General features: G+C 43.2%; 1 protein-coding gene and 1 long non-coding RNA gene across 4 annotated transcripts in view; one reads left to right on the plus strand and one right to left on the minus strand.

Annotated features, from left to right (window-relative positions):
• Window positions 1-26,524, plus strand: part of lrmda (leucine rich melanocyte differentiation associated) — a 165,812-nt gene that overhangs the window by 124,728 nt on the left and 14,560 nt on the right. For both annotated transcript variants that reach the window (XR_005100490.1, XM_037272480.1), the window contains exon 6: window positions 19,835-19,919. Coding sequence is in view for 1 of the 2 variants with exons in the window: in XM_037272480.1 (XP_037128375.1) it covers window positions 19,835-19,919 (85 nt within the window). In the remaining variant the exon portion in view is untranslated. The remainder of the gene's footprint in view (window positions 1-19,834; window positions 19,920-26,524) is intronic.
• On the minus strand, window positions 7,959-15,341 carry LOC119135120. 2 transcript variants are annotated; one of them, XR_005100492.1, is made up of 4 exons: window positions 14,918-15,341; window positions 13,598-13,762; window positions 13,346-13,508; window positions 7,959-12,611 (listed from the first exon to the last, which is right to left on the minus strand). It is a non-coding gene; the product is annotated as an uncharacterized LOC119135120 (long non-coding RNA). The 2 variants fall into 2 exon arrangements; XR_005100491.1 differs by having other exon boundaries at window positions 7,959-13,508.

The following is a 26,524-nucleotide window of genomic DNA, read 5'->3' on the forward strand; positions in this document are numbered from 1 at the left end:
ACACCCTTGCACAAAACAATGCACTTTTTCATCTATTCACATTAAACGTTTCTTTTGAAACATTTCTTTAATAAAAGCATTTTTTTTATTTTAAAAGTAAAGTTATTTTTACGTATTGTCAGAAAGCTGACAGTTGTATTCAAATGATCGTAAAATCGCATGTTTCGTTTGTTTATTGAATACTCGGACTTGTCTTTAGGCAGGGCTGGATTGGTCATCTGGTAGAGAGGTCAGATACCCGGTGGGCCGGCATCTTTTGGGGCTGATGTTTCATTCTATTATACTGATATCATTTATATGAATTGATTATATAATTATAATATAAAGAATGTAATTACTCTTACATTATCATTATATTATCATCATTTCAGTATTACAAGTGAAATGAAAAAATGACTTCATCAATTTTGTCACATTGTTATGTTTCCTTCATTCTTGTGCTTTTGTAAACATGCCGTTTTGGGAATCGAGTACTGTGCAATGTTTTCTTCAAAACTGAAATGTTGGCTATTGCGACATTCTGTTTTTTTCCCCCTAAAACATAGTCATTTTGTGTGAAAAGTGTTTTATGAAACGCTCCTAAAATGTTGTGTTTTTCCCCCTCGGGGGCCACCACAAGCACACCATTGAATTTGCATAAACTAGTGTGTTTAAAGTAACTATTTGTCTGGCAAATTATGGCAGTAAACACACAGACTTGTGTATGCATGCTATTATGCTGTGATTGGATTTTTGAAACATTTTCTCATACAATTGTTGACAGTGCTTTCTAATATTTTCCCCTCGAAAAAAAAAAAAAAAAAAACACTCCTGTAATCCACTGGCTCATTATCAATCATACTGGAAACAGATATCAAACCAGCATGAATAATTGAATCACTTCCTGCTTTGCTACAGGATTCCGATGAAGATTGAGATGGTGATGGGCTTGAAGCGTCCAATGTGTGCTGTATATAATTTTCAATGGTACAGGGAGAAGAAAAGAATTAGTTGAAGCCTCCGGGGAGAGTGACAGCCTTTGTTATTTGTCTTCTGACTCTAGCAGACAGCTATCAAGAAGAAAGAGAAGTCAGCTTGCACCGCCGAGAGAAGAAAATATTTGAGTCAACCCTCCCTTCCCCTGTTTTCCCCCAAAAGCTTGAGACCCCCCCGATAAAAAAGAAAAGGATCGAGTTGCTGTCACTGTCAGCGAGCAAACATAAACTTTTCTGGCACCTAATAAATAGGCAGTGTGGCATTGTTCTCAAAGCCAGACAGGTGTGTCTGCCTCACTGATGATGGATTCCATTATTCTGTATGGAAAGCCTGTTGGCTCTCTTGTCATATGTTGTCACACATCTCTCTCCGGTGAGAGCGGGGCTTGAAAGATGGCCAAAAGTAATTACACAGGCGCTTCCCTGACGCTGCCGCCATGTGCTTTCTCCCACTCGTCACCACTAAAGGCAAAGGAAAAGAAAGGGGGGGGGGGGGGGTGTTACCCACAGCGATATTTCACCGAGGACTGCAGAAATGTCACTGCTCTGCTGCTGCTGCTCCTGACGTCGCTCTCCTCGTGTTGATTGCTAGCTCATTAACCCGTCAGCTTTATTTTTCCAGGTTTTGGGAAAAGGGCCCCGGGCAGTTTTAGTCGTCACTGATCCGGTTGCGCGGTGATGACATTATTTGCACCTGAATGGCAGCGACATCAACATCTCCTTGTAAACGTATCAAACGAGAGACAGCGTCGCCTTTGTTCTCCTCGCAAGCCCACTTGGCTTGCCGACAGGCCGCTGATTGATATTATCATCGTCATTGTCGGTAAATAGTGCCACGGCAGATAACCAATGGGCTTCCTCTCGTCGCTGAAGAGCTCATTTATCTTTCCGCGGCTCGGCCCCGCCATATGCCCAAATTGGCACCGGAAGTCGGCTCTCGTTTCAGACTTTAATCCTCCTCTCTGTCTCGTTTGGTCTCCGTCGCTCCGCTTCTTCTCGTTGAGAGTGAGTGAGACTTAAGTGAGAGGAAAGATAGAGCTTAAGTCACTTGTAATATGTTGGAGCAACTCTTGATTAGATCCTGTCAGGCTGAAGTCTCCTCGTGTCTCTCCCACTTTCCGTCTACCCCGTTCTTGGAACGACGGTTTAACCGTGAACACACTGCCACTTCATTAGGGATGCCTGCACAGTCCAATGACAGCCAATGCAAGAACTGCATCAACGATAGATTTCAAAATATAGTTCACAGAAGATCATGGAAATAGAAAAATCGAATTGTTACTTCTTTTCTAACTCAAGTGTCTTCAAGGTGTATGTTCTTTTCTTCCGCCATATCTTCCTGAAAGTTTTCAAACTTTACCACCCTAACATTGCACCTTTTGTCAGCGAGATATAACGTGATCGCCCGGATTGTCTAATTGCCGTTCATGTATAGCTCATCTCCCATTTCTTTCTTTGAGTAGGTCACGCATTCAAGTGAGTTTCCGCGGAAGAGCCCGGACGTAAACCCCGCAAGACGATAAGCCGTTGTGCTGCGGGTACAGTGGTCACCGGGGGTCTTTGAAACATCATATTGAAAAGGTTAAACGCTGACATGGAACAAGGCAAACATGCTGGGTACACAACCTCTAGTGAGCAGCAACAAACGATGGCATTTGCGGGGGAAAAGAATAAGGTAGTCAGAAAAGACTCATTGTTCCTATTGTAATTTTATGCAAAAGCAAAAGAGCCAAAGGGGGTCTGCTAACAAGCTACATTAGATTTGTTACCATTTTACCACTCGTGGAATTTTAGCCATTTTTTGGAGGAACAAAACTTCATCTAGATCAGTCAACAAAGCAAAAATGCAAATAAGCCTAAACAAACATTCCAACCAGTTGCAGCTTTGCTAGCATCAGCTGGCTACGCTTGCTAACACCATGGCTACCATTATGTTACGAGACGTATGACTTTTTGACAGAGTGAAACAACTACTGCAGTCTTTTGGAAATGGAACAAAAACAAACATTTCCTTCACTTTGTTTAACTCTAATGACCTTCTAAAAGAGCAAACTTAATAAGCAGCAAATAAACGACTGACTTCAACAGACCTCTCTGTTCTGTGCTCTGATTGGTCCGTCTGTGTTTCGGGGTTTCCTATTTCTCCTCCCAAGCCCTGGTAGCCTTGTACCCTTCACCTTTGTGTCAGCAGACAGCACTGATATCCTCCGAGCTGGCGACAGATACAGAGAATTTGGGGTTTGTCCTCAGCCATGGCCTCGTCTTCCTCCACGTGGACAGACATGCAGGACACTTTTTGCCTCCATGATAAAAAAGCTTTGGCATGTAGGCAGAATGAAAGAGGGTTGTCTTTCACTGGCAATTAGGGGAGAAAATAAAGATGATGAAGTGTGGAGCACAAAAGGAAGCTTGAGATCACAGGGCTGTGATGAAAGGTGATTAGAAGTGCAGGATTCGGTGGAGATAGTAAGGGAAACCTTTCCAGCAGTGCTGTGTGTTTTTTGTTAAGCTATGTTTAGCACGATCACCATTTTTGTTTTAGTAGGTTTCCACTTGCTGTTGCCTTGTTTGCTATCTTGACACATAACGTAATTGACATACTGACATAATTGATCTCAATGAAAAATGGTTGTTTCGAAAGTCAACCAACTTTGAGGTACTGTTGTAAGACTCTTCTGACACGGTGCAAGTTAGCCTTTCATTAAATATTAAATATTGAAAAAGTAGCAAACCGCTGTAGGCAATTACAATGTAAATGGTTATTGGGTTAAACAATACAATGATTTGGCTGAAAAAAAGAAAAAAAAACACTTGCTTAGGCCTTCGGGGTCTGAGGATGACTGACATTTATTGGTGCAAACGTCATACGATATCCCCTTTGTCCATTTTTGTATTCTCTGTTGATTTTTCTTGCTCTCTGTGTCGTGACAGCCCTAACCAAAGGCATTTTGTGTTCCGCTAGCCCACATGTTTGTCCCATTCTTGTAAATGTGATATCTTTGTAAAAATCTCTGGGGGCGTCATTTTTTTCATTTCTTTTTACATGATGTGGCCCAAGCATCCACTTAAAGTCAAGAGTGAAGTGATTAGAATCTGGTTGTAAGTTTAAGGCCATAACATAACAGACAATGGGTAAAGAAAAAAATGTGACAACATATGGAGATAATTGTCGTAAACCTAACATTGTTAAACATGCTGTTTGGCGAAATACCTTTAACAGAGAATGTGATAAAAGTTCAAATCATCATAAAGTGTGAAGGTTTTTGTCAGGCTGCAACACAATTATTATATTTGTTTTGCCACCAATTGCACACAATTTGCCGGGATACTATTTCTGTCACCTTGTCTTCTTCTAGCCGCTCTAGTATATCATTTTCATCTTTCATCCAAATCTACAGTATGTAACAATATAAACCATCTCTCCAGTTTCAACAAATCGAATGGGCTCTTTTAATTTTCCGGCTGTCGGATCCAGCCAAGCTTTTACTTGTTTGTCCTCAAACTGGCTGTCTTGGCCGTCCTACTGGGCCGGAGAGATTGATGGACATTTGTTTCGTTTCTCTTCTCTCAGGATAAACTAAGGGGCAAATAGAGAACCATTCCTCCTGACTGCCCATTGCGCAACAGTGAGTGCTTGTCAGGGTTGGGTCTGGTCCAGGGCCTGCTAATGGTGCTGTCTGTCTCTGCCTCCATCTTTGAAACATTCAACTTGAACCAAAATTAAGTAGCCAGTTGAAAAACAGGGGCTTGGTAAAGTTCTCAAAGATGTGTATGCAAAATAATTGGGAATGATGGAAGAACATATTTAATTGCTGCTTTTAGTTTGACAGGTTTCTAATTTGGTGATTTGATTAGCTGGTGTGGCCATCAATTTTGAGATTTTGTGTCGACTGTTGTGCATTTATTTGACTTGTTTGTGTTGTTTGACAAGACAGAGCACTAAGTGGTGTTTCAAAGTTGGGTTTCAGGTAAGGATTAGTGTCCAGTGGCAGTATTTGGCTTGTTGCTATAAAATAGACCCGTTCCAACATCACAGTAGTAAATCCCTTGTACCATTTTCTCCTTTGTTATTGTCAAAACACATTTGTCACATCAGTGTGCAATTTGGCACCTCAGTAACTGTCCAGGCTCGTTCAAAGTGTCAGGGGAAACGCTACGCACACACGCACACACATACACTTACTGGCAATGAGCGGCTTAGCAAAAGGAGTGATGCAGGGAGAGTTCAAGCCAGCACTGTAAGCTTTTACAGGATGTCAGAAAACGGGCTTAATTGAAAATGATTAGGGCCCTTGCAAAAGCCGATCCAGTCGGGGTTTGAGGGAAGAAAGCGCAATTGTCCCACATAATCCCGCCTGCCGCTGTTCTTTCATCTGGATGAAGAGATCAAAAAAGAAGGGATTTGTTCGGGCCAGACCTCCCTGTGCCGCGGATCAGCTCCTCTCTTCACTGCACTTCCTCTCCCTCATTCTTCCTCGCGATTCTGATTGTTGGTTTATTTTGAACCCAAACAGCCGATGTGTGTTTTTGAACTAATGCATATTAGTGTGTGATGTGTTGCTAAAATGTGTATCATGATGAGGCCTCTAATAAGAATTAAATCTGGTTTATTCTGAAAGATTCAAATTTCAAATTCTACCTTTAAAGCAAGGTACCAGTTTGAAAGTGGGTTATAGTGCAATTGGCAAAGAGAGGATAATGTCGTTGTTAGCACTGTTTATTTACATTAGCATTTTGTATTCTCCGACATCCAAATTCATTTCATCCTCTTGATTTGTGCAAAACCTGAAATCCCGACATCGACTGTGTATGGCAGTCAAGTCTAAATTGACATTTAAAGACGTTTTTAAAAGATTACATTGAATTGAACTTATGACATTGGCCTTTAGACATCACAAGTTCTGGTTCAGACATCCTCCAGAAGAACAACAACACGAGTGTGGAAGCTTGTTTGCAATGAAAGCTAGAGGGGCTAACACATACACACGACACACACACACACACACCCTGAGGAATCAGCTGTGAGCTGAAGGGATCAGCGTTAGGAGGGGGCGCATGCTGCCCTTCTGCCCTCTCTTTGAAGTGAGGCACAGCCGTATGTAGAGACCCCAGAGAGGGGCACGTTGTTACACTTCCCCCCCCCACACACACACACAACCCCGATAGGCTGGCTGAGGGCACCGTGAATGGGCCTTTATCTTCTTCACCCACACAATTGCGAGTTTGTTCCGAGCGAGCGCCAGTGCTGACGGCCATGAAACACATACTTTTGACTTTGATTATTTTCTGATCTCAAACGCCCCGTTCAAGTTCGAGCTCCAGCGAACTGGCAGGGTCTGTGTTACGTTTTGAGTCTCGTGTTTAAGGTCGCGGATGATAGATGAAGAGGGATGCTGTTTGTTTGTCTTGAGCTTGACCCATAAGACGGAAGAGAAGCAGATGGATTCCGGCACAGCCCTGTCAGCTTGTTGCTCTAATCCGTCAGGTTCCCGTAAACACGCACATGCGCTCTCAGGGACCCTTCCCAGCATAAGCGGCGATGATGGTGTGAGGTCCCGTCCCGTCCGGTCCAGGCCACTCTTGCGCTTCGCTCTGTCCTCGCAGGGGAGGGGGGGGATGTTTGGCGTGAGATAAGGCTGTGTTTGAAGAGGAGCTCCAGATGCTCGTATAGTCCAGGTTGTCTTGCCGTGGCGCGAGATAAAGCCTCAGAGAAGCTGCTGTCGCCAGGCCCTATACCACACGCAGACGCACTCTCACGGAGAAGATAAATGATCGCACGAGGCATTCGACCCTCACGGTGACATGCTTTGACTGACTTATCGATTCCGCGTCGACATTCAAAGCTCGAGGTCGATAGTTATGTGTTTTTGTAATCTCATTGGACAATTTATAGAGGTCTTTGGAATCGGTCTTTTGCTGCTCTCGCTAATGCCCTGTGGAACAGCAAAACATGCAGCCAGCAAGTGGACACAGTAGAGAGAATGAAAAAAAACATGGTTTTGGATGAGTCTTGAGGTTAGCCTAGCTATAGCTTTAGATTCATACCACGGGACCATGGGGGGAAAAAAAAAGCTTATTTCTGTAACTTCATCATAGAGATACTCTTCAACACATGGCAACATCATGACACGTTTATCACTTTATGACATCTTTACACAGCACGGCATACGCCATTTGAGCCCAAGTAAAGCCAACAGCATGGTCCCTTGCAAAATATTCAACTTGATCCTCAATACAAGGGAAATACAAATAGAACATATTTTTAAGGACTGTTACCCATCTTGCAACACTATGCTATGGCACAAAAAAAGTCTTCTCACTCGAAAGGATAACATACCCAGGGTATTCAGCGTAATGGTGAGATATGGTTTTAATTTTTGTTTTTTTTATGCCACTCAGTGCAAATGACATGCTATGAAAAAGCTTTTCAGGGTTATATTAGAATACATTGTCTCTTGTTTCTGAGAAAAGCACACAACTTGATTGGCTGACGGTTCTTTAAGTGAATCGCCACCTCTCCCCGCGCCTAGTAAAACTAATGCATGCTCGTAATTTCAATTCTTTCAGGCAAAATTTGGCATTTGCTGATAAAGACATCAAGTCATGTGGCGTTACATCCACCTGAGGTTTATTAGGCTTTATACGGCCTTTGAGAAGAAGACTGCAGAAGAAAGCAAGGGTTTATTGTCCGGACATTTGCTTCAAGCAACAAAACGTAATCATTTGACCTCATAAGAATAGCTTCAGCAGCGAAAAGCATTGCTAATAATTTCACGTCTCTGTCTCATTCTTTTCAAAATAAATGTTGATGTTCAATATATTTGCATTTTAATATGGCCATATTGCTATCCATACATTTTAAATATTAAATTATTTACAGTGTTTTTTTAAACCACTTTTCATTATAAATGCCAGAAAATACAAAATTGAACCAATAAATGTAAATATTTCCAATTTTGATTATTTTTAAATATACGGATGATTACATTGAATATAACTAAAAACATCATATTCGTAGCTGACACTATAAACACAGAATAATAAAATATTCAAATATTTTTAAGAAATGCACTGAATATCATTTTAAATCTCATTTTCTATCTAGATTTGTGTTCAGTCAGTCTTTCTGTTCAGGGCTCTAACACGATTCATTTATATTTGGCTTAATGAGAAATTACTCTCCATACCTGTAGGGGGAGCCCTAGAGCAGCAAAAAATAACATCAACTCCTTAATTTAAATTGTCTCATTGATTAAGGTGCATTTTTAGATTTATGCTCCCATGGCATCTCCCAAAGGCATAAACAGTGTGTGCTTTCTTGAGGTGATTCATCCCTAATAAGACAAGAGATAGCGAGCTTTTATATTGCACAAGCCGGTTTTTCCTCCCCGTCATTAAAGTCATGGGCTGGCTAAAGTGGAATGCTATATCGCTCTGCATAAGACGCGGCGTGTCTTCATTTGTCAGGCTGGTAGCGGGCGCGAGACAAACGAGCGAGCGCGTCTCAGGGGGCCCTCTGAGACCACAGTTGAGCGGCTGCTCACTGGAGCGTTTCTCATGCTAATGTCATGCTCTCCCAGTCTATCTGTCACCCCATTACGCTAACATCATTATGCACACTGGCCTGTCTGCGCCGTTGAAAAGAACAGAATCATTCCTGTCTCATTTTGAGGCAAATTGTTTGGGGAACATTTCTTTTTTATCCTGCTACTCGCCGTAATGGCAGGCCAATCATTTTTGCAAGGCTGCAGGTATGCAGATGAATGAGCAGCTATTTGACTGTTTGCTGAAAGGACTTTTTCTATTATTCATGAGAAGGGGGTAAAGGGGGTGAAGTGTGTCACTTGTCAAACTTCATGTACACTCTTACTTTAACATTTCTATTGACATTAGATGGAAATGGCTTTGTTATATTGGGATAATAGTCAACTTTAATATGAAACGAACCATAAGCTACTTTCATAGGAACAATCCTAAAGACTTGAATTTCAATGTGTATTATGGATTTAGTCGCTTTTGTTTTGCTATTTATTGCACAAGAGCAAGATGATTTTTCATACGAGTCCAGGTTTAGGTATCTAAAAAATGAAAAGCATGTCTCGGAGTAGATAGTGTAGGAGTAGATGCCACTGGCTAGCTTCCCATCTATCCTCCTGACAATCAGCCCAAATGAAAAGCCCTTGTCTTCTGCTAAACAGACAAAATTCCAATTCTTCAGCTGTGTCGAAATCTAATACCTGAGCGTACATTGGCCTGCCAATCGAAAAGCTTCAATCAGCTTTGATAACCGAGTGACTTCCTCTTAATTGCCCCGGTGATGGTGCTTTCACTGGGGCGCGTTGCCTCTGTGTCATCATTTGCACAACATTATGAATAGCTTCCTAAAAAAAATCAAATACTTTAATTATGGTTTCATATTGCTAATAGCGCCATTGTTGCCCAATTGAATGATAGCGATTATCCGCCGTTACGTGAACTTGTTTAAATGATATTTTACAGCCGCTTGATAAAATTGCCGCCTGAGGCAACGTAATGACAGACAGACAAAAGGCCACGCGCAAATTATCATAAACTATTAGCTTGTTTCCAAAAGGTTTTATGTTAATCTTTTAGCGCTTAAGTACCCTGCAATTAACATATCAGGAGGAGCTGCCTTCCAGCTAGGCTTGCAAATTGAAGTGCTCCAATTAAAAAAAAAAAAAAACCCTATTGAGATGCTAGGCCTTGAACGAGAAGAGGAGCTATCCTACTGAAGTGTGCTGGTATCTTCACTTAGAAAGAGAGAGAGGGCGATAGAGAGACAAAGAGTGATTGAAACAGAGTGCGAGATACCGTGAGAGTGTCTGTGATCAAGCATGTATAACAATACCATTATCTCTCTTGGGTGATGACATACGATGTCTCTTTCGGCTTCCCGTCTCTTTGTTTAACGTGTGTGAGCTATACACGGGGCGGACTCTCATAGTCGGTCCTCTGATGGAATGCGTTTACATATCAAGCTAGCGAGCTAGTGATATGTAAATGTGACGCGTTGAAGGGAGAAGTGGTTCATTGTGGGCTCCTCTTCACCGTTTAACCTAAACACAATTGGATCCGGCGAGCTAGCTTCTTGTAAACCTCTGCTAGGTTAAAGCCTCAAAGGAGGCCCGTGCGTCTCCCACCATGCATGTTTTATAAAGCCATTGCTTTGCTTTGCTCACACCGCTTACATTATGACGTTTAAATGTTAATGTCGAGTAAAAGACAACTGTAAGCTAGCTTGTTGGAAAACATGAAGTGGTGGCTGTCCTTCTAATTGATGTCATGCCCTAATTAAGTCTTCAGGTGCATGATTTATTTTGCATGAATGAATAAATGAAGGCCTCCCTCAAATAGACTTGTGCCTTTTCCCAGTGGGGGAAAAAAAAAAGCGATATTGCCTAACTGTTGTGTGCATCCACGTTTATTTTACTGGAAGCTACAAGACTCATTTGTGCCTTGCAATCTGGCTGTAGTAACTGTAATTATTGATAATGTTCACTTTCAGACATTAGAGTTATCCTTGAACTCTGTTGCTAACCAAAACAGCACTGCAAGTAAATATATTTATGATGTTTACATCTTGTCAGGGCTTAAACTTGTGTTTAAGCTGTTTGCCACAGCCAAGTGCACTAACTCTAAAGCAGATGTTGAAAGCTTTATAATTATACATAAACTAAGACCTCGTTTATGAGGTCTTAGTTTACGGACGTTTATTTATTTGACACTTTTGCCATGTTGTCAACCTTATCCGAAACAATTTGAACATGAACCAAAAGATTCTAAAACATTTGACCTTTTTTTTTTTTAAAGGCCCAAGTAGAGATGGAAATAAGGGCCGCAGCCACCGAGAACCCGGATGACTCCAAATTCCTGCCTGTCAACCGCTCGAATTTATGGCTCTGAGATTACAAAGCTACCGAAACTATAAATTTAACTGATGGGCAGAATTATGCCCAGTGCTTCCTGCTCACCCCCTCAGTGACGCACACTAGCTTAGCACTGCGACAATGAGTGTGATTTACCACCGGGGGCGAGAGTGGAGAAGAGTGTGTGTGTGTGCGTATGTGTGTATGTATGTATGTATGTGTGTGTGTAGCAGTCAGGCCTCCCCTTGGCCCACGGCCTGGTGAATAAAACCCGCTTTAATTCACCCGCAAACGTGTCGCCATTAAACGACTAAGAATAGGGATTGCGGCTCGTAAATAGTCGCTGATTTACAAGCTCGCAACAAAGCGTGTGAGGCCGTCCAGGAAGGGAGATTGTTTGACAGGACGTTGTCAAGGGGAGAAAAAGGGAGGAAAAACACACACACACACACACACACACAGAGGTTGGGCTAAATGTGTGTTAGTGTATCTCCTGCAGATGTGTCTGCTCTCTCGGCACGCTGTGACAGACAGAGGAGATAAAGCGGGAGAAGGGATGGAGGGAGGTAAAGAGAGCGGGAGCTGGCATGGCGCTGGCTAATTTATCTGGCTAAGAGACAGATTAAAGAGAGGGGAGAGTGAAACAAAGTTCCGCTGGCTTAATCAGCGGACAGCCCGCTAGCAGAAGACATGATAAATCAGAAGCCGGTGCTCCGATAGGGGATGGAGGCGGGAGGAGACTCTCGCACTGGGAAGAGCCGTAGCTCATGAACCGTGTGTACTTGGAATCAATACCGGCCGCTATTGTTTGAGCCAACATTGTTATACAGTAGCCTCTGCCGCTTTGTTCTGACGCTGTTATTTTTAGTGCGGCGTGTAAACAGGACAAAGGGACATGTTTTTTTTTTTTTCCCTTCCCTCTCTCAGTGTCTGTCTTTAGCTCTGACAGCAGAGAGGTTGCGGGGGTGGGCCCGAGTTAAGGGCGGTACCCAGGAACAGGAAAGGGGGTTTAGATATCCCGATGTCATTAGTTCAGCGGGGTCACATGTAGGCCAGCGGCGGCGTGATTACACCCTTTGATTTATCTGTTTTGGAGTCGGAACGCAGATAAATCTTGAGGCTCATCCCCGCCGTGGGATCTTGGCCCGCCTGATAAACGGCCTAAGCTGAATAAACAAGCACCCCCACAAACAACCGAGCCTCTCGTACACGATGAATAATTCATCGCCGTCGCAAGCGCGGTTAAACGTGTACATTTTCGCACATCTTAAAATGGCAAAAGGTGCTACCGTCATCGCTACCCGGACGCGTGAAATACTCGAGAGCCAGAGGTTTTGTTCCCGGCTGTAAACTTTATCCCCTCGCCCCCTTGCCGCCGTCCTCTAGCGTTTTCACATAAATATGCTTTATGCAAATATGTCACGGGTTAGGCGGCTTCTGTGTAGACATTGGCCTGTCTGCCACTTTATGACAAAGTTTAAAATCCTCCATTACGGTGACCCCTGCAGTAAATTCACCGAGTGGAAAATTGCCCCCCGGCTCTCCTTGTCGGCGTGTAGACGCCATCATGAGTGCATTTTTAACTTAATTAATTGACCGTTTCTGTTGACATGAAATTTATGCAGTAATAATTTGCTGGCGTCGGATGCCGAGCGCAGGAAATGAGATATCCATCAGGACGCTCGTGTTCCGCCAGCTGCACCGCGGCTAATATGGAGAGTTTGGGGATGTAGCGGCTGCTCCGTACGTACTGCAAAAAAGACATACATTGCGTTTGTAGTCATCTGACGTTTTACGGTTGAACTCGCAATACTCCTCAATTTTCACCAGGTTAGCACATTGTCAATTTCGTGTCATTACATAAGTTCATTCTGTTGGTTTGTTAGCATTTAGCAAGCTACTTCCTGGTTCGTGGAGAATGATGAACAACACAAATGTTCTATTGTGTCCTATGCGGCCCATATGATTTATCGAGATAGCGATGTCTTGAAGCAACTGAGGCAAAATAGAGTGCACGACTTTTGAATCGTTGTGCTTCAAGAATTAGGTTATAATGTCAGCCACAGACTGCATCACGTACTGGAATTCTGCTCAAAGACTACTTTGGAATTGTACTGTAGTCACATACGCATCCCTTCGACTGATGCATAAAAGCACTTGAAAACTTCTTGTGCACAGTCGTGTATGTGCATATCTGAATATACAGAGCAGCCATTGCCTTCCTCGGGTGCTCTATGACAACAAAGACTTTGTGATTTATGGGCTGCAGTGAAGAAGGCAGAACTTGATGAGATTAAACAATTTCATAGCACGAGTGTTTCTCAGAGGGCCGTCTGATTTGTTGCACCGCCGCCGCCTGTAAATCTCCTTTATATACCTGCGAGCACGCTCGGGGGGGAAAAGGGGCGCAATTACCGTTTAAAGGCAGCTACTTCTTTTTATTTTATTTTACCTGGTTTGTCTCCTCCGTCTGCGGCCGCTCACCTTGCCGAGTCCTTGTCGAAGTGGAGTAGGCGAGGAGGGCCTGCTGTTATCTCGCCTCTTGTGGCGTCTGGACGTACGAGCAGGCGAGGAGGGCGTGCATGGACGAGCAGGCAGAGGCACTCCATTTTCCAACGCATTGTTTGCCTGCTGCTCGCTTCCCTGTCTGCGTAAATGGAGTAGGGCAGGATGTAATTAGAGAGCCGGGCTTTGCTCCGTGCCATAAAGATGACATGGTGTAATGATACAGCTTACAGGCCCGCTGAGGGTTCTGTCTCGCCACGGAGGATCTGTGTGCTCGTTTGCCAGTGACTTATGATCGGTGTGCGAGATGACAGCGTTATCGCCGCCGCACGGAGACTCAGACATGGCAAAGGGGCGGAATCTCCCCGCCAAAGGTTGTCAGGGATTGGGAGCCAGCTGTAGATAAATAGATAGCAAGCTCATCCTTGCTGAAATTGCACAAGATAATATATATATATATATATATATATACACGTGTACGTATATATATATAAAATGTGTGTATATGTATATTTGCCTTGAGCCAAAATATTTGTATTCCTTTTGTGATCGCATCTTGTCGAAGCCTTCTCAAGTAAAGAAAATCGGCGTCTTTTCGTAGCAGGGTTGCATCAGACATGCACTTCACACAGGCGTCTTGAGTTTTGAGTTAAGCATTGCTAAGTAACCTTCACGTTTGACTCGTGTGAAGAGCTAATATCCTTTAAGTTCACGTGTCACTTTTTTTTCCTTTTTTTTTTTTTACAAGACTTTTTTCGGGCCCTCTTCAAATGTCTCCCCAGGTTCTAATTGCAAAGGAAATATCTGAGACAAGCCTGTGTGACAGGCCCGCTCCCGGAATACTCAATTATTAAACAGCCTACACTCCAGAAAACAGGCCCGATGTTAGCTGCAGAACTTAAACGGAAGAGAAAGCCTCATCATGTGTCACATGCCTGAGTTGCTGCATTTGTGGAGTGAAGATACACAAAAATATTTTTCTAAATGACTATTTAAAGTTGGGTCTGACAGACCTGCTTTTGGTGAGCGGTGCTGCAAATACACAGTAAAAAAAAAAATCTCTGGTTTTAGCCCAAGACACAATGCATACAATATTTTAGGTGAATCTATGATTAACAAAAAAAATGAAGTAAATGAAAGTTTAAAAATGTTGTGCCTTAAATCTATAGTTAGTCCAATTTTGTGTCAGATGACTTTGGGTCTGTTTGTCATCATGTGACGATCTGATAGAGATGATGGTATTTTTCAACCTCTGTTTTGATCATGGAGTCACATGGATTAGGTCTTAGTGTTACTTTAGATAAGAATTCTGATTGCACAATATTGTCAGAAGCGTTTTGATTCCGACCCGATTGAAGTACAATTGTACATTGCGATGATGCAAAAAACAGCATGTCTGAAACATTTTTTTTTTCTGCGCTTTAATTGTAGTTGATTTTAAAATAAGCAAGTTCAGAATGAAGGTTAAATTAATCCGCCGCATCGGAACTGACAGAAAAGGTCAAATCGGACCAAAACAAGAAATAGCCCCAAGCTAATTGTGCTATTTACCTGTAACGCGGCCCTACATTTCCGCTTTAAATCACCTGAGCTTATTCCACAAGACTCCACAAAGAAAGGTCGAATGACTTTTAAAATTCTGCTTTGATGAAAAACAGTGCCTTGTTAGCATCAGTGAGTCATGGCCATGGATGATTAACGCCCAGCAGCACTCAACCTTTGACTTGTGGGGATGCGTGCTGTTCCCGGTGTCACTGACGGTAGCTTGTGCCTCGGGTGAAACATCAAAACAGTTGCTCCTATGATCGCTGATCATATGATACTGTTAACCACTAAAGCATCATTGGAGTAGAACAGTTAATCATTAATAAATACACAGGCATAGACTTTTATCCTGCTAGAGCTAGCATCACGTTTATTGTTGCCGTAATTTTTTTACTTGTACTACAATGATTTAATTCTATTTTATGTCTGTCTGTCTGTCTGTCCAGCTACGTATGTAGCAATTAAGCTCGCTAGAGCAGAAGCTGGGTCCATATGTGTAGCCTATGAAGTTGGATGTAGCTTGTTTCCGCGTGACTGCTAGCTAGCTGTTGTAGTCTGGCTGTTTTCTCATCGAAGCGTCACCACTATTTGTCTCTTTGTCCATTTATTGTCTATACCCATCCACCATCATGCATCCAACAACCTACAAATGCAACACTAATTACGTTAATATTAAGTATCTAACCACGCGATCATTTAATCTTGACATTAATACTCAAGTATGCTCAATCGGCAGGTATCTTGTAGACTGGTTTGTATTTTCCATTGAATTACTGTGACTACAGAGTGAGATAGTATTTTCTTTTTCCATTGTTTATTCTTTTTAAAAAAAGTTCTTCTATTATTTCTGATCTCTCAAACTTTAAATGATACAAAAAAATCAAAGCCAAGCGGCGACATTAAACGCTGACTCCAATGAGTTCACGAGTGGCATCCCCTCTGATCCATGGCGCGATCACAAGGCGGCAGCACTTTACAGAGACGAGACGACAAACAAGAGTTTCGCGCAAAAGACACCAAACAAGTAGTTTGATATAGACCCAAAGAGAAAACATATCAAAAGACATTTTTCTGCATGTCTTTTGCAAGTACAAAAAGCCCAAGTGGTGTCAGGAGAAAACAAAGCAGAAGGCTTGTTTTTTTGCAACAATTGCTTTAAGCTAGAAAAATCTCCTCCAGTCCCAAGCCTCCTCTCAATGTCAGCCCCCTGCACCCCCTCTCTGGGCTCTGCCAGGCAGGACAAGGCCCTCCGTGCACTCTGATAGGTTGCAGGCTGATGCTTAGCAACAACATTCCTGTGCCCCAAGTAGCAGTAAGCCTCTGGCTGAACCCTTTCATGTGGCTGTCAGGCCACATTTATTTCCTTTTAGCACTTTGTCTACTTGTCCAGATGTATAAGGAGATAAAACAGCCTGCTGTTTACACCCCTCTCTCTCCCTCTGTAGCGCCGCTGTAATTAGATTGTATGGCCGCTCTGTCTTCAGCGGTCGAGGTGAGCCCGGGTCGACGTGGGATTTGTCGGGATGAGCCGAGGTGCGCATCCGCTGCCTTAACTTCAAATAAGTTGAAAGCAAATGGATAACCTCTCTCTGAATGTTTTAAGCTCCTGTTTACACATCACCTTGGGATTAGGCACAATCATGCTTCCTGGGCTAGTTATGATGTCGCTATTAGTAGCTCATCATCCCAGAGTTGACATCATGTTGACTTCTTTAGACAGCAAATATTCAATCAAGTAGAGCACTCCAATCAGTTGTTCAATCAGTGAATTCATCATGGTTTAATGTGATACTGAACTTGTCATATTATAACCTGCAGTTTACCATGTGATTAATCACATTCACAAAACTTTGTGAGCAGTCATCTGAAATATTATTATACTTGTATTTGTTGGTGAATAACGTTTGTATCTTATCAACAAAGTCCAGCAGGTCATACGATATGATGCAAATCCAATTGAGATTATTTGGCCTCTGCAGAGTTCCTGATTCTTGATCACGCATTTAAACATTTCCTAGACTGTTAATCATGACCCAAGCAAAACTTAAAAAAAAAAAAAAAAAAAGGGAAACTTTAGAAAACAGTCTAACCAACCGACCAACTGCACCATCAGCTAAGGTGTTTGTGTATGTTTGCCATGTATCTGCTTTGCCTCGCCTCCAAAGCCTCCCCTGCCCTGCCTCATGGTGACACATTGGAAGTAATAATCACTATTGCCTCGGGCTTTATCAGCATTTATTCCCATCACAACACGGAAAAGGCGCCGACAAGACAAGCCCTGATGTGATGATGTATTATCCAGCGCGGGCCATCATCTTTCATGGTGACATCTAACAGCGCTTCCATTGCTTCTTCTTCCTCTCCTCCTCCTCTCTGTCCAGCCTTTTATTAACACACACACAGTCCTCGCCTGTAAATTTGCAGCGCCTTGTCACGTGCTGTGGTGATAACTCACACCGCGTGGAGACAATAATGACGCGACCATTCAGCATATGCCCCGGGCCTGGCAAATTAAAACAATGCTCAGCTTGATGAGCAGACTAATCTGGACAGCGAAGAGAGGGAGGGAAAGAGAGTGGGTGAGGGAGAGGGAGCAAAGGAGTGTGCCAAATACACAACACAGCAGCACCTCCCTCTGTTCAGTGTAGGTACGACTGGAGAAGAAAGTGACGTGACCACGGCGGTGCACGACTTCTCAAAATTAGGTACTCCTGCTCAATGTATAGAAAACCGCACCCACACGCACACACACATTGTGTTTATTGGATCAGAGTTTTACTTGAACAACTTGAAAGCAATTCATTGTCATGCCCGAGCATTGCTGCTGTCCTGGGTTATTGACTGAAGTATATTAAGTGCAGGCAACCAGCAGAGAGGGGAGGATCAGTCCAAGGGGAATGGGGGGGGGGGGGCGCTGATTGATGTACTGTGGGTGGGGTGGAATCATCGCAGATAGGACGGGATGTGACGAGTAAAGCTATTGAATGGGGTTGGTTCTTTTGATCAGCGAGTGGAACGGGCGGTGTCGTGCAAGGAGCGCCGGTTGGGCAGGTGGCCATCCTGAAAGCAAGGTGACTCGAGTCCCTTGGGAGTGAAAGTGTCGAGGGGGGTGAAGATGAGGCTCAATTTACCTCCTGCAGCATCCTACCGCAGGAGGTTTTGTGTGTGGTACTGCTAATAATAATGTGGCAACGAGGAAGATGACAAGCAGCCGGATTAAAGGCAGCTTTGTGATCTTTCAAGCGGGACAGGAAATGAGGCAAAGAAGGGGTGAGAATATAATCATGATGCCTCTGAGGGGCAGAACAGTGGAAAGCCCAAAGTGGAGACCCTATAGTGGTATAATGTGGGACAAAGTTGTGGAGAAAAATAATAGGCCTCGGAAATCAAATAAAACATTTGAGCTTCAAGCCAGCATATCTTGTTAAGATTTAATCAGCGTTTAAAGCAGGCGGTCCCCAACGTGGTGGCTACAGGTAGCCCTCAAGAGTAGACCACTATTCTAAAAATAGCATGCCAGCGATGGGGCATTGTGATTTTCTGGGAAGCTGGTAGATGTGATCATTTGAAAATGTAAAAAGAAATTCTAGAAATAATATTAGTTATTTTTTGGTTTCTCAATTATTATGAAAAATGATTAACATGAGCAGTGTCACAAACCTTGTTCATTGTTGGAAGTTCCTTTTTACTTTCTATCCAAAAATAGCTCCCTCTTAAAGTATTTAATTCTCAGTGGGTACATTATGTTCTGACTTTGCCTATTTATTTATTGTTTTAATTTGTTAGTCATTCCATAGTTCCACACTGATGCTTTTAAGATTTTGAGCCACTGCGGAGGTGCCAAGTTGCAGGTTCGCTGTCGAAACAGAGCTTCCATTTTCAGGCGCTTTCTTTCCAAATCAATCCACCGGCATGTGTGGAGCAAAGTCACTTTTTCTCCACGTTGATGTAATATGATACACATGCTGGCCCGACCTTAATGCTTTCAGAGATCCTATCTGAAAGCACATTTTTTGATCTGTTTCAATTCAACGTGCTCTTCTTGCCCATGATAAATATGGTTCCATTTAGCAGAGCGGGGCCGTTGCATTTCTCAAGGTTATGCATGGCCATGTAGAGGAACAACAATAAAAAAAAAAAACAGCACCAAAACCATCGCTAATATGTATTTGTCAGTTGAGTCCCTTGCTATGATTAAAGGCCCGGTGAATTCCTTTCTGCAGGAAAGGAAACTATTTCTGCAAAGGCATCAGATATGGCCATGTCATGATGAAGTACCTCCTCCGCTAGTTAAAAGGCTAAGGGAAGGAAGGAGGATGTTTTGGACCTTGAAAGTGCACCAAAGAACAAAAACACAACAAACTCTTGACCCGCTTTGGGGACATTACGTACTCAAAAGATTCTAAATGCTGTTTTATGTTGTTTTTCCTCAAAGTAACATTTGCTTCACTTTTCTGACTTTGAGAGTTATAATGATTCAGTGCTTTCAAGAACAATTCCATCAATTAAAAAAAAAGCAAAGTGAAAATACTCCCTAGATTGTCAGATATTATTAGCATTTACTATTATTATTATTATAACCGTAATTAAAAAAAGATGACAAAGAAGCTTAACATACTTAGAGTTGCTCCTTTAGAATCAGATTTGCTTACGGCTAACGTGAACTCCCACACGATGACTGCATTAGCTCCATGTTTTGTTTGACTTTTGCGACCTACTGTATTTTTGAGGCATGGTTACAATTTGTATCTGTCCAACATTAGGATATAAAAATGCTTTGAGCATCTGAACAGAATAAATCCTACTTGAAGTTTTGTTATGATGTTGAACTAGGACTGGCTTCTCCAACTATTTGACATTATGTCAAAAGCTGTCAAAGTCATTCTCATTAAAATAGTGCATTGCTTTTCTCCTCTCTGGCAGCCGTTAAACGAAGCCGGATTTGAGAACCGCTCTGTGCCCTACACACCTCTACCCCGAGGAGTCAGGGATGCTACAAACCACAAAGGTAAGGGCAAAACAAAAGACCTTTTTGACGTCATAACCTTTTCAAGGCAGCCTGTTTTACACACAGGTAGGTAATTAATAGCAACAGAATGAAATATGCATTGGTCAAAATCCAGGCCTGTGGATTATGTAAATAGAAGTCGTGACCGCAACAAAAGCAGAGAGTGGGAATCTATTGAACTTCAGTGAAATGAACGGATTCTATCTCCGATCTCATCTCATCAGTCTGATGTGGGAATAAATCGGATTAATCCTCATTAAATCCTGTCCGAGCATACGTGTGGGAGCGTGGGAGCATCCTTGATTTGTTAGTACAAGACATTGATTACTTCTCATATTGACCCAAAGTACTCGACCATCTTTGTGTTTGGAAACAATTTGTGCATAACTTTTCTTCAGACTATTTTCAACTTCAAAGATCTTTTTACAAGCACTTGACTAGAACAACATTAAAGGAAGGACAAGCGGTGGGCTACACAAAGAAGCCCAGTGTCCCTGCACACAAACCATTTATAGTGCCAAGGACAGATGAGTGTCATCCGATCCTGACTGGTAGAGCAGCTCTCATCAGACGTAAGTCCTGTGCTTTGTCCAAGTCCGACCTGGCTAAGGAGTCCATTTAAAGGTGAAGACATCTGACAGATGCAATATTTTCCATTCTCTCTCAGATCTGAACACTGGTGACAGTCTCCATTTGTTTAGTCTTTTTTTTTTTCCTCGCGGCGCTGAAGCCTTAGATATTTTCTTGCGGTACTGCAGCCATAGATAACACAGCCCTCATCTTCGCCCTCCCAAGTCAGCTTTGTCTGGCTGCTTCCGAGCCCATTGCTCTTCTTTCTAAGTTATTTGTTTGACTTCAACATTTATCTGATGCTAAACCCAAACAAGTGGGATGTTTACATGAGTTCAATTTAAGATATAAACAATTTGGATGAGACCATATGCTGATGATTGTGTCATTTTCACTGCGACACAGTTTGTGCAGTTGTAAAATAAACAATGTGTGCCATCTGTGGCTTTCAAATATGGTCCATTTCTACACCTTAAGAAGCAGATCCACTTGCTTTTTAGTATGGAGTGAGGTTGCATTGTCTTGGTAGCGCTTCACTATGTATGCAACCTTCCCACGCTCCACTCCACACTGTCACCTGTATGCCAGAGGTAATTTCAGCTGCTTGTAGCTCCCAGAGGATGGCAGTCCTGGCAGGACACACCGCCCCTGGGACAAAAAGGGATGGAAAAAAGCAAGGACACAAGTCCAGAATAAGCTCCTATCTTTGCTGGCTTGAGGAGTCAAACTGGAGGAGACAAGGCAGCGAGGAGACGTACAGGCAGGATTAAAAAGGAGATATGGAAGTGTTTGGCAGAGTGAGTCTGACACCGAACAAGAGGAAAAGATTAAGGGGAGATGAAAAGACGAGGGAAGCAGTCGGGATAGGACTTAAAAATCGGATGGAAGTAGACAAAAGACGCCGCCGAGGAGGTTGGTGGGGGGGATCCGGAGTGTCTGCTTGAAGGCGTGACGCAGAGCAAAGTGGACTATGTGCTCTGGCAGAGGGGCCCGAGGATCCTCCACAACTGTCACCTTGACTCTGACTCCTAGGACTGCTCGCCATTGTCAAGTCCGCTCTAAATCTAACACTCCATAAGTGAGTCCCAGCCTGCGTGTCTCCATATACGTATAAACTACTTTGCCTGATGCTACATGTCGTCGACTTAGATTTACGTTGCGCAATTCAGGTTTTTTTTTCGGGGATAGGTGCGTGCCTGTGACAGCGATTACAGTAGTTCAGTGTGATTCCCACAGTAGCATTGGTAGGCAGCTAGCAGGGTAGCCAAAGTTTCACGTGTTAGCTTCTACTGGTATGTCAATCTGTTTACCGCAGTCAAGTTATCCAATAACCGATTAAGATTTAGGTTTTTAATCCACATATGATTACCATTTATGCTTATCTTTGCCTGATGGTCTCCCAAAAATTCCATCTTGGGACTTCACAGGAGCAACACATTGAAATTTTTTCACCGATGTCAAACTAAAGGCTTGGGGGTCTGATCCGGCCCAGCGTAGCATTTTATGTGGCCCTCAAAAGCAAATCATGTCAAGTTCCATGTTCATGACTAAAATCGCTAGCATGTGAAATGAATAATAACATTGAGATTTTGCAAGAATTCTTTTGTTACTCCTACAGTATTTTGAGCAATGAAAATTCGCAATCCATCACTTTGTTGTGTATACGCAACAATTGGCGACAATTTATTCGGTGTCACCGGCATAACAGCCCTCTGAGGGAAACCATAACTGCAAAGTGGCCCGTGATAAAAACGAGTTTGACACCCCTCCTGTAGTGTATATTCAACCGTAGCTTTTCCACGTGTTGTGTGCAAAACAATATGGCAGCTCCCTTATTGTTAGTCAGCCTGTCACCTTCTATGGATGACTCACAAGTTTATTTCACAGATCTAATTATAGTCGAACAAGTGAAACAGACCTTTCAGACTTGATTGATATATCCATGTGCGCCGGGGATATTTTAATAAAACGCCTTTCATTTCCTCTGTATATATGTAAATAAATGCGGCTGGCGGTAGGAGTAGCTGCTTTCATACAGGTATCAGATTAAATTTGAGTAGGCCATTTCTCAACGGTGACAACAGTAAATGAAAGGGATATCTTTGTACAAGGCGAGTAAACAGACAAGGAAGAATGCCTCAAATGCGCCTTACAGTATGAGCCCTGGGCCCCTTTAATCTTGTTGTTCTGGGCCAGCTTCCAGCTACTTTGTATGGATGTATCTTAAATGGTGCACAACTGTTATTAAAATCCCAGGAGGAAAGCAGCCTTCAAAGCTTTAAAAAAAAAAGAATAATAAAAAAAAAAAAAAAGACCAAAAAAAACAACAACTTTGTGATGACACCCATGGGGCACATCGCATTTGTTTGCCGCATTCATTTCATGTTAGGGGGTGATGTGTGCCGCAACTCCCACACCAACCCTGAAAAATGGGAGCAATGGGAACGGATCCAAACTGGAAAGTAAACTGTTTTATAGTTGCAGCACAACAAACAAATAAACAAACATCTGGAAGCATTCAGAGCAGCCCATTAGAAAGGCTCTGGGCCTTGCCAAAAAGGGGTAAATGATGAGGAATGGGCTGTCGAGAGGCTGGTGGAGGCCGGGGAGAGGCCAGATGACGGAGCTGTGGGTGCTAAGCGCTGCCTTTTAAAGCTCAGCTGGGCTCACACTGATCTACACCTGCTGCTTTCGCCGCCAGACATCTGGATGGGATGCATGACTAATGGATGACTAAACAGCCAGTGTTGAAACTTGTCGTTATGAAGGCAAAGGTTGTTGCTTTGACTGATGACTTCATGATTCTCTGCGCAAATGCACTCAGCCAAACGCCGAGCAACTTTGACGGACGGCCTTGAAGTTAATTTATTGAAACCGATACATAGGTCGCCAGCAGTGATTTATTGTGACTGTGAATAATCAGTATAGGTTGCATCATAGCTTGGATTTTATTTTATGATACAGTATTCTCTTGACTGCAAATCACTTTTATTGTAGTGTCCTGGCTAATCTTCATTTTTTTAACATGGACAAAAAGACAGGCCTCTTAATTCATCAGTCAGTGGTTTGGCTAAATTCCTTATTTTCCCCTCCATCTTAAAGCTTCATAAAACATTTGGAACAATTATCCATTCACAATATACAGCGTTGGATAGATTTGATTTTGTTCGAGTAGGTCCCTTCCGATTGGTGACGTAAGCTAGGCCATTGTGCGGATGTGACCTTTTTCTTGGTTATGTGCATCTTCTGCATCTATTTGCCACTGGTTGAAACCAGTTAAGACTGTGAAGTCACATATTGTCAGACACACAATATGCGTTTGTATTTCAACAGATGTTGATTGAATACGCAGCAAATATGCAGATGTACAGCAATATGTTTTTCATCATTGCAGCTCCGTCACTCAAATGCATCCATTCGATGATGATGCAGTGCATCTCCTGCTGCAAATCACAGCTCATCACAATGATGATGAAAGCAGGCTCTGTTTCCTTTATCTGGGTAAGATGATATTCTTTCTCCCATGAGCGCATTGGCCCGCCAACATGACTGGCCGTTAAAGCCGAGCCTATGGAGATGGATGACTGGAAAGTTGGATGAGGTGGGACGGGGAAGGGATAGGGGCAAGGGGAGCTGGGCCAACCATCCGTTATTGCACTGTCCGCTCGCAGAGTAATGAGCTCTGACTTCTGGAGGTTGTCTTCGTCCTTTTTTGTCACCCTGGATGGAAGACGCTCCTGCATCTCCTGCCTTTGCATGTATTAAAATGCAAGTGTAACCGCCTCGAGTTCCGTGACAGCTTTAACTGCTGAACTCTTGATGCGGCAGCTCTCGGAGAAGCCGCCTTCCATCAATTGTCGTTAGCGCTCCATTACCGGGTGGCGGTTTTTGAATAATTCCGTTTGTGTGCGCTTCTAGGACATGCCTGTCTCTTCTTTTTTTTTTTCTTTCTACCTTGCTGTTTGATGTCGCAGAGGGAAGCTTGCAGGGTCACAGCGGAATAACGATACTCAACCGTAGAACAAACAATGAAAAAAGATTAAAGACTTGCGATTGGTCTAGGATTGGAAAGCCGTCCCACATAAGCACGAAGAGACTGTTGTGGGATGTCAGGCCATGACGTGGTTTGTGCTCAATGGCGTCCCACAGCTGATGAAAGTCAGAGACAACAATTTAGTGACTGCTTGTCTTAAAGTGACCAACACAACCAAGCTGACTCCCATTTGCAGTGTGTGACCTGATTCAGGAGGAATAGCCACTCTGTCATAGGATGTTAGATACAGGCCGCAACCTGAAAAGGGCTGACTTGCAATCTTGACTAGCATAAGGAGGAAATGTCTCATGAATGGCCATTTGTGATTGAGCGACCAACATGCAGTCAACGTGGCTGACTTGCGACGACTCCGCGCCGAAGAGCGCGATGCCATCCCGCGAACCAGCGTAAAGAGGATGAAGCGGCAGGCCGTTGTAGGATGTCAGAAGTGGCAAAGTGGCTGTCGGAGTGTCTGACACAACCGACTTGGCGGACTTGCGACGTCTGCCGTCTCCGTATAAAGCATCGTGAACAATGAGCTTGAAGCTCAACCGTCATATGTTTTCCTCCCTCTTCCACCAGCTGTGAAATATGATGATGACCAACTTTGAAGCGTTTTCTCAGCAGCAGGCAAATACGCCTCGTAAATCTTTATCGTCCGTGACCGTTGCAGACAAACCTTCGCTATTTACGACGACACAAAGTCGAGCTGACTCACCCGGCGCTCAAGCGCAAACAGATGTGCGTTTGAAGTAACGTGCTGGCCTCCGCTCCGAATGTGTCAGCGTGATAGACAAGGACATGAGCTCTCATGAGCGCTTGGGAAAAAGCTTTGGACTTTGGTCTACTTCCCAGTTGCATTGGTCATTCTCAGAAGAGAAGCAGAACATAAATCAGCTCAAGTGGGAAGGTCTTATTTCTAGAAGCAGCTTTGAAATTCCAGTATTTCCAAAGCGGCCACGCTATTTTTCATTTTCCACAATGATTTGTTGTCAGGGAAAACTGAGACACGCTCTACGCTTTCCAGCCGAGCTTCGTGGTTTCCAATGGTGGGAGTCCATCATGGTAATTTACAACAGGGCTTAGCCGCCAGATGCTTTTGGATATTTTTGCTTCCAGCAGGATGGATGTCGGGTCCAGCAGGTTTCTTCTGTGTCGTTAGCCCAAAACAAATGGCTCGGCGAGCAGGCGGAGTCTGTCTGCGTGCGGTGGCTCTCGACCCTTCAATCTGATGAATAGCCGCTAATATGCAGCCAGACGCTGGACTACTCGTCATGCTAAAAAGAAGCGACTGCTATGAGTCGCACTAATAATTATTGTCTATTACTAAGGATGTTTACTCACATTCCAAATGGCTCATGTTTCAGATTGGATAATGATAATAAACAGTAATACTTGGGAAACGTCTCTCAGTGGTTATAGCATCATACATCCTAATCTGTGTGTGATGTAATATTTTCAAGTTTGTTCATTATACTGCCATAGTAACCAATCACACACTGTAATCAGTCAAAGCGCACACACACACACACTCATGCCTTAATGGCTCCAACAAATTACCAGTGTGGCCCGACGGAACATTCTGCATGGCTTAACAGAAGTACTTCATCATTGAACTTTTCAGTCACGCGTGATCAGAGTCGCGCAATCCATGCCAAGGAATCACCGATAAGCGGTCAAAGTAGCAAGCGGCGGTGATTGTTTACACTGCAATGTACATCAAATGTCCTCCAAAAAGACTCCAAAGGGTAAACAATCATTCCCAGGTGTCCTCTGTGCTCCAAAGCTACTGTGGCGGAAAGAGCCGGCCGGACTCATCTGTCAATTACGCTAAGCTCCATCGGGCCATTGTCTAAACTGTTTTCTCACTCGCTTGCTGACTCCACTGATTTATTGTCAGCTGCCTTGACATCAATATGCAATTGGGAGACACTAAGCTGTGACATGTGAGCACAAACTGTTGTCAGACTATCAGCATAGCCCACATGATGTGCCATTTGGA

Source organism: Syngnathus acus, chromosome 15, assembly GCF_901709675.1.
Source record: "Syngnathus acus chromosome 15, fSynAcu1.2, whole genome shotgun sequence".
NCBI classification, from domain to species: Eukaryota; Metazoa; Chordata; class Actinopteri; order Syngnathiformes; family Syngnathidae; genus Syngnathus; species Syngnathus acus.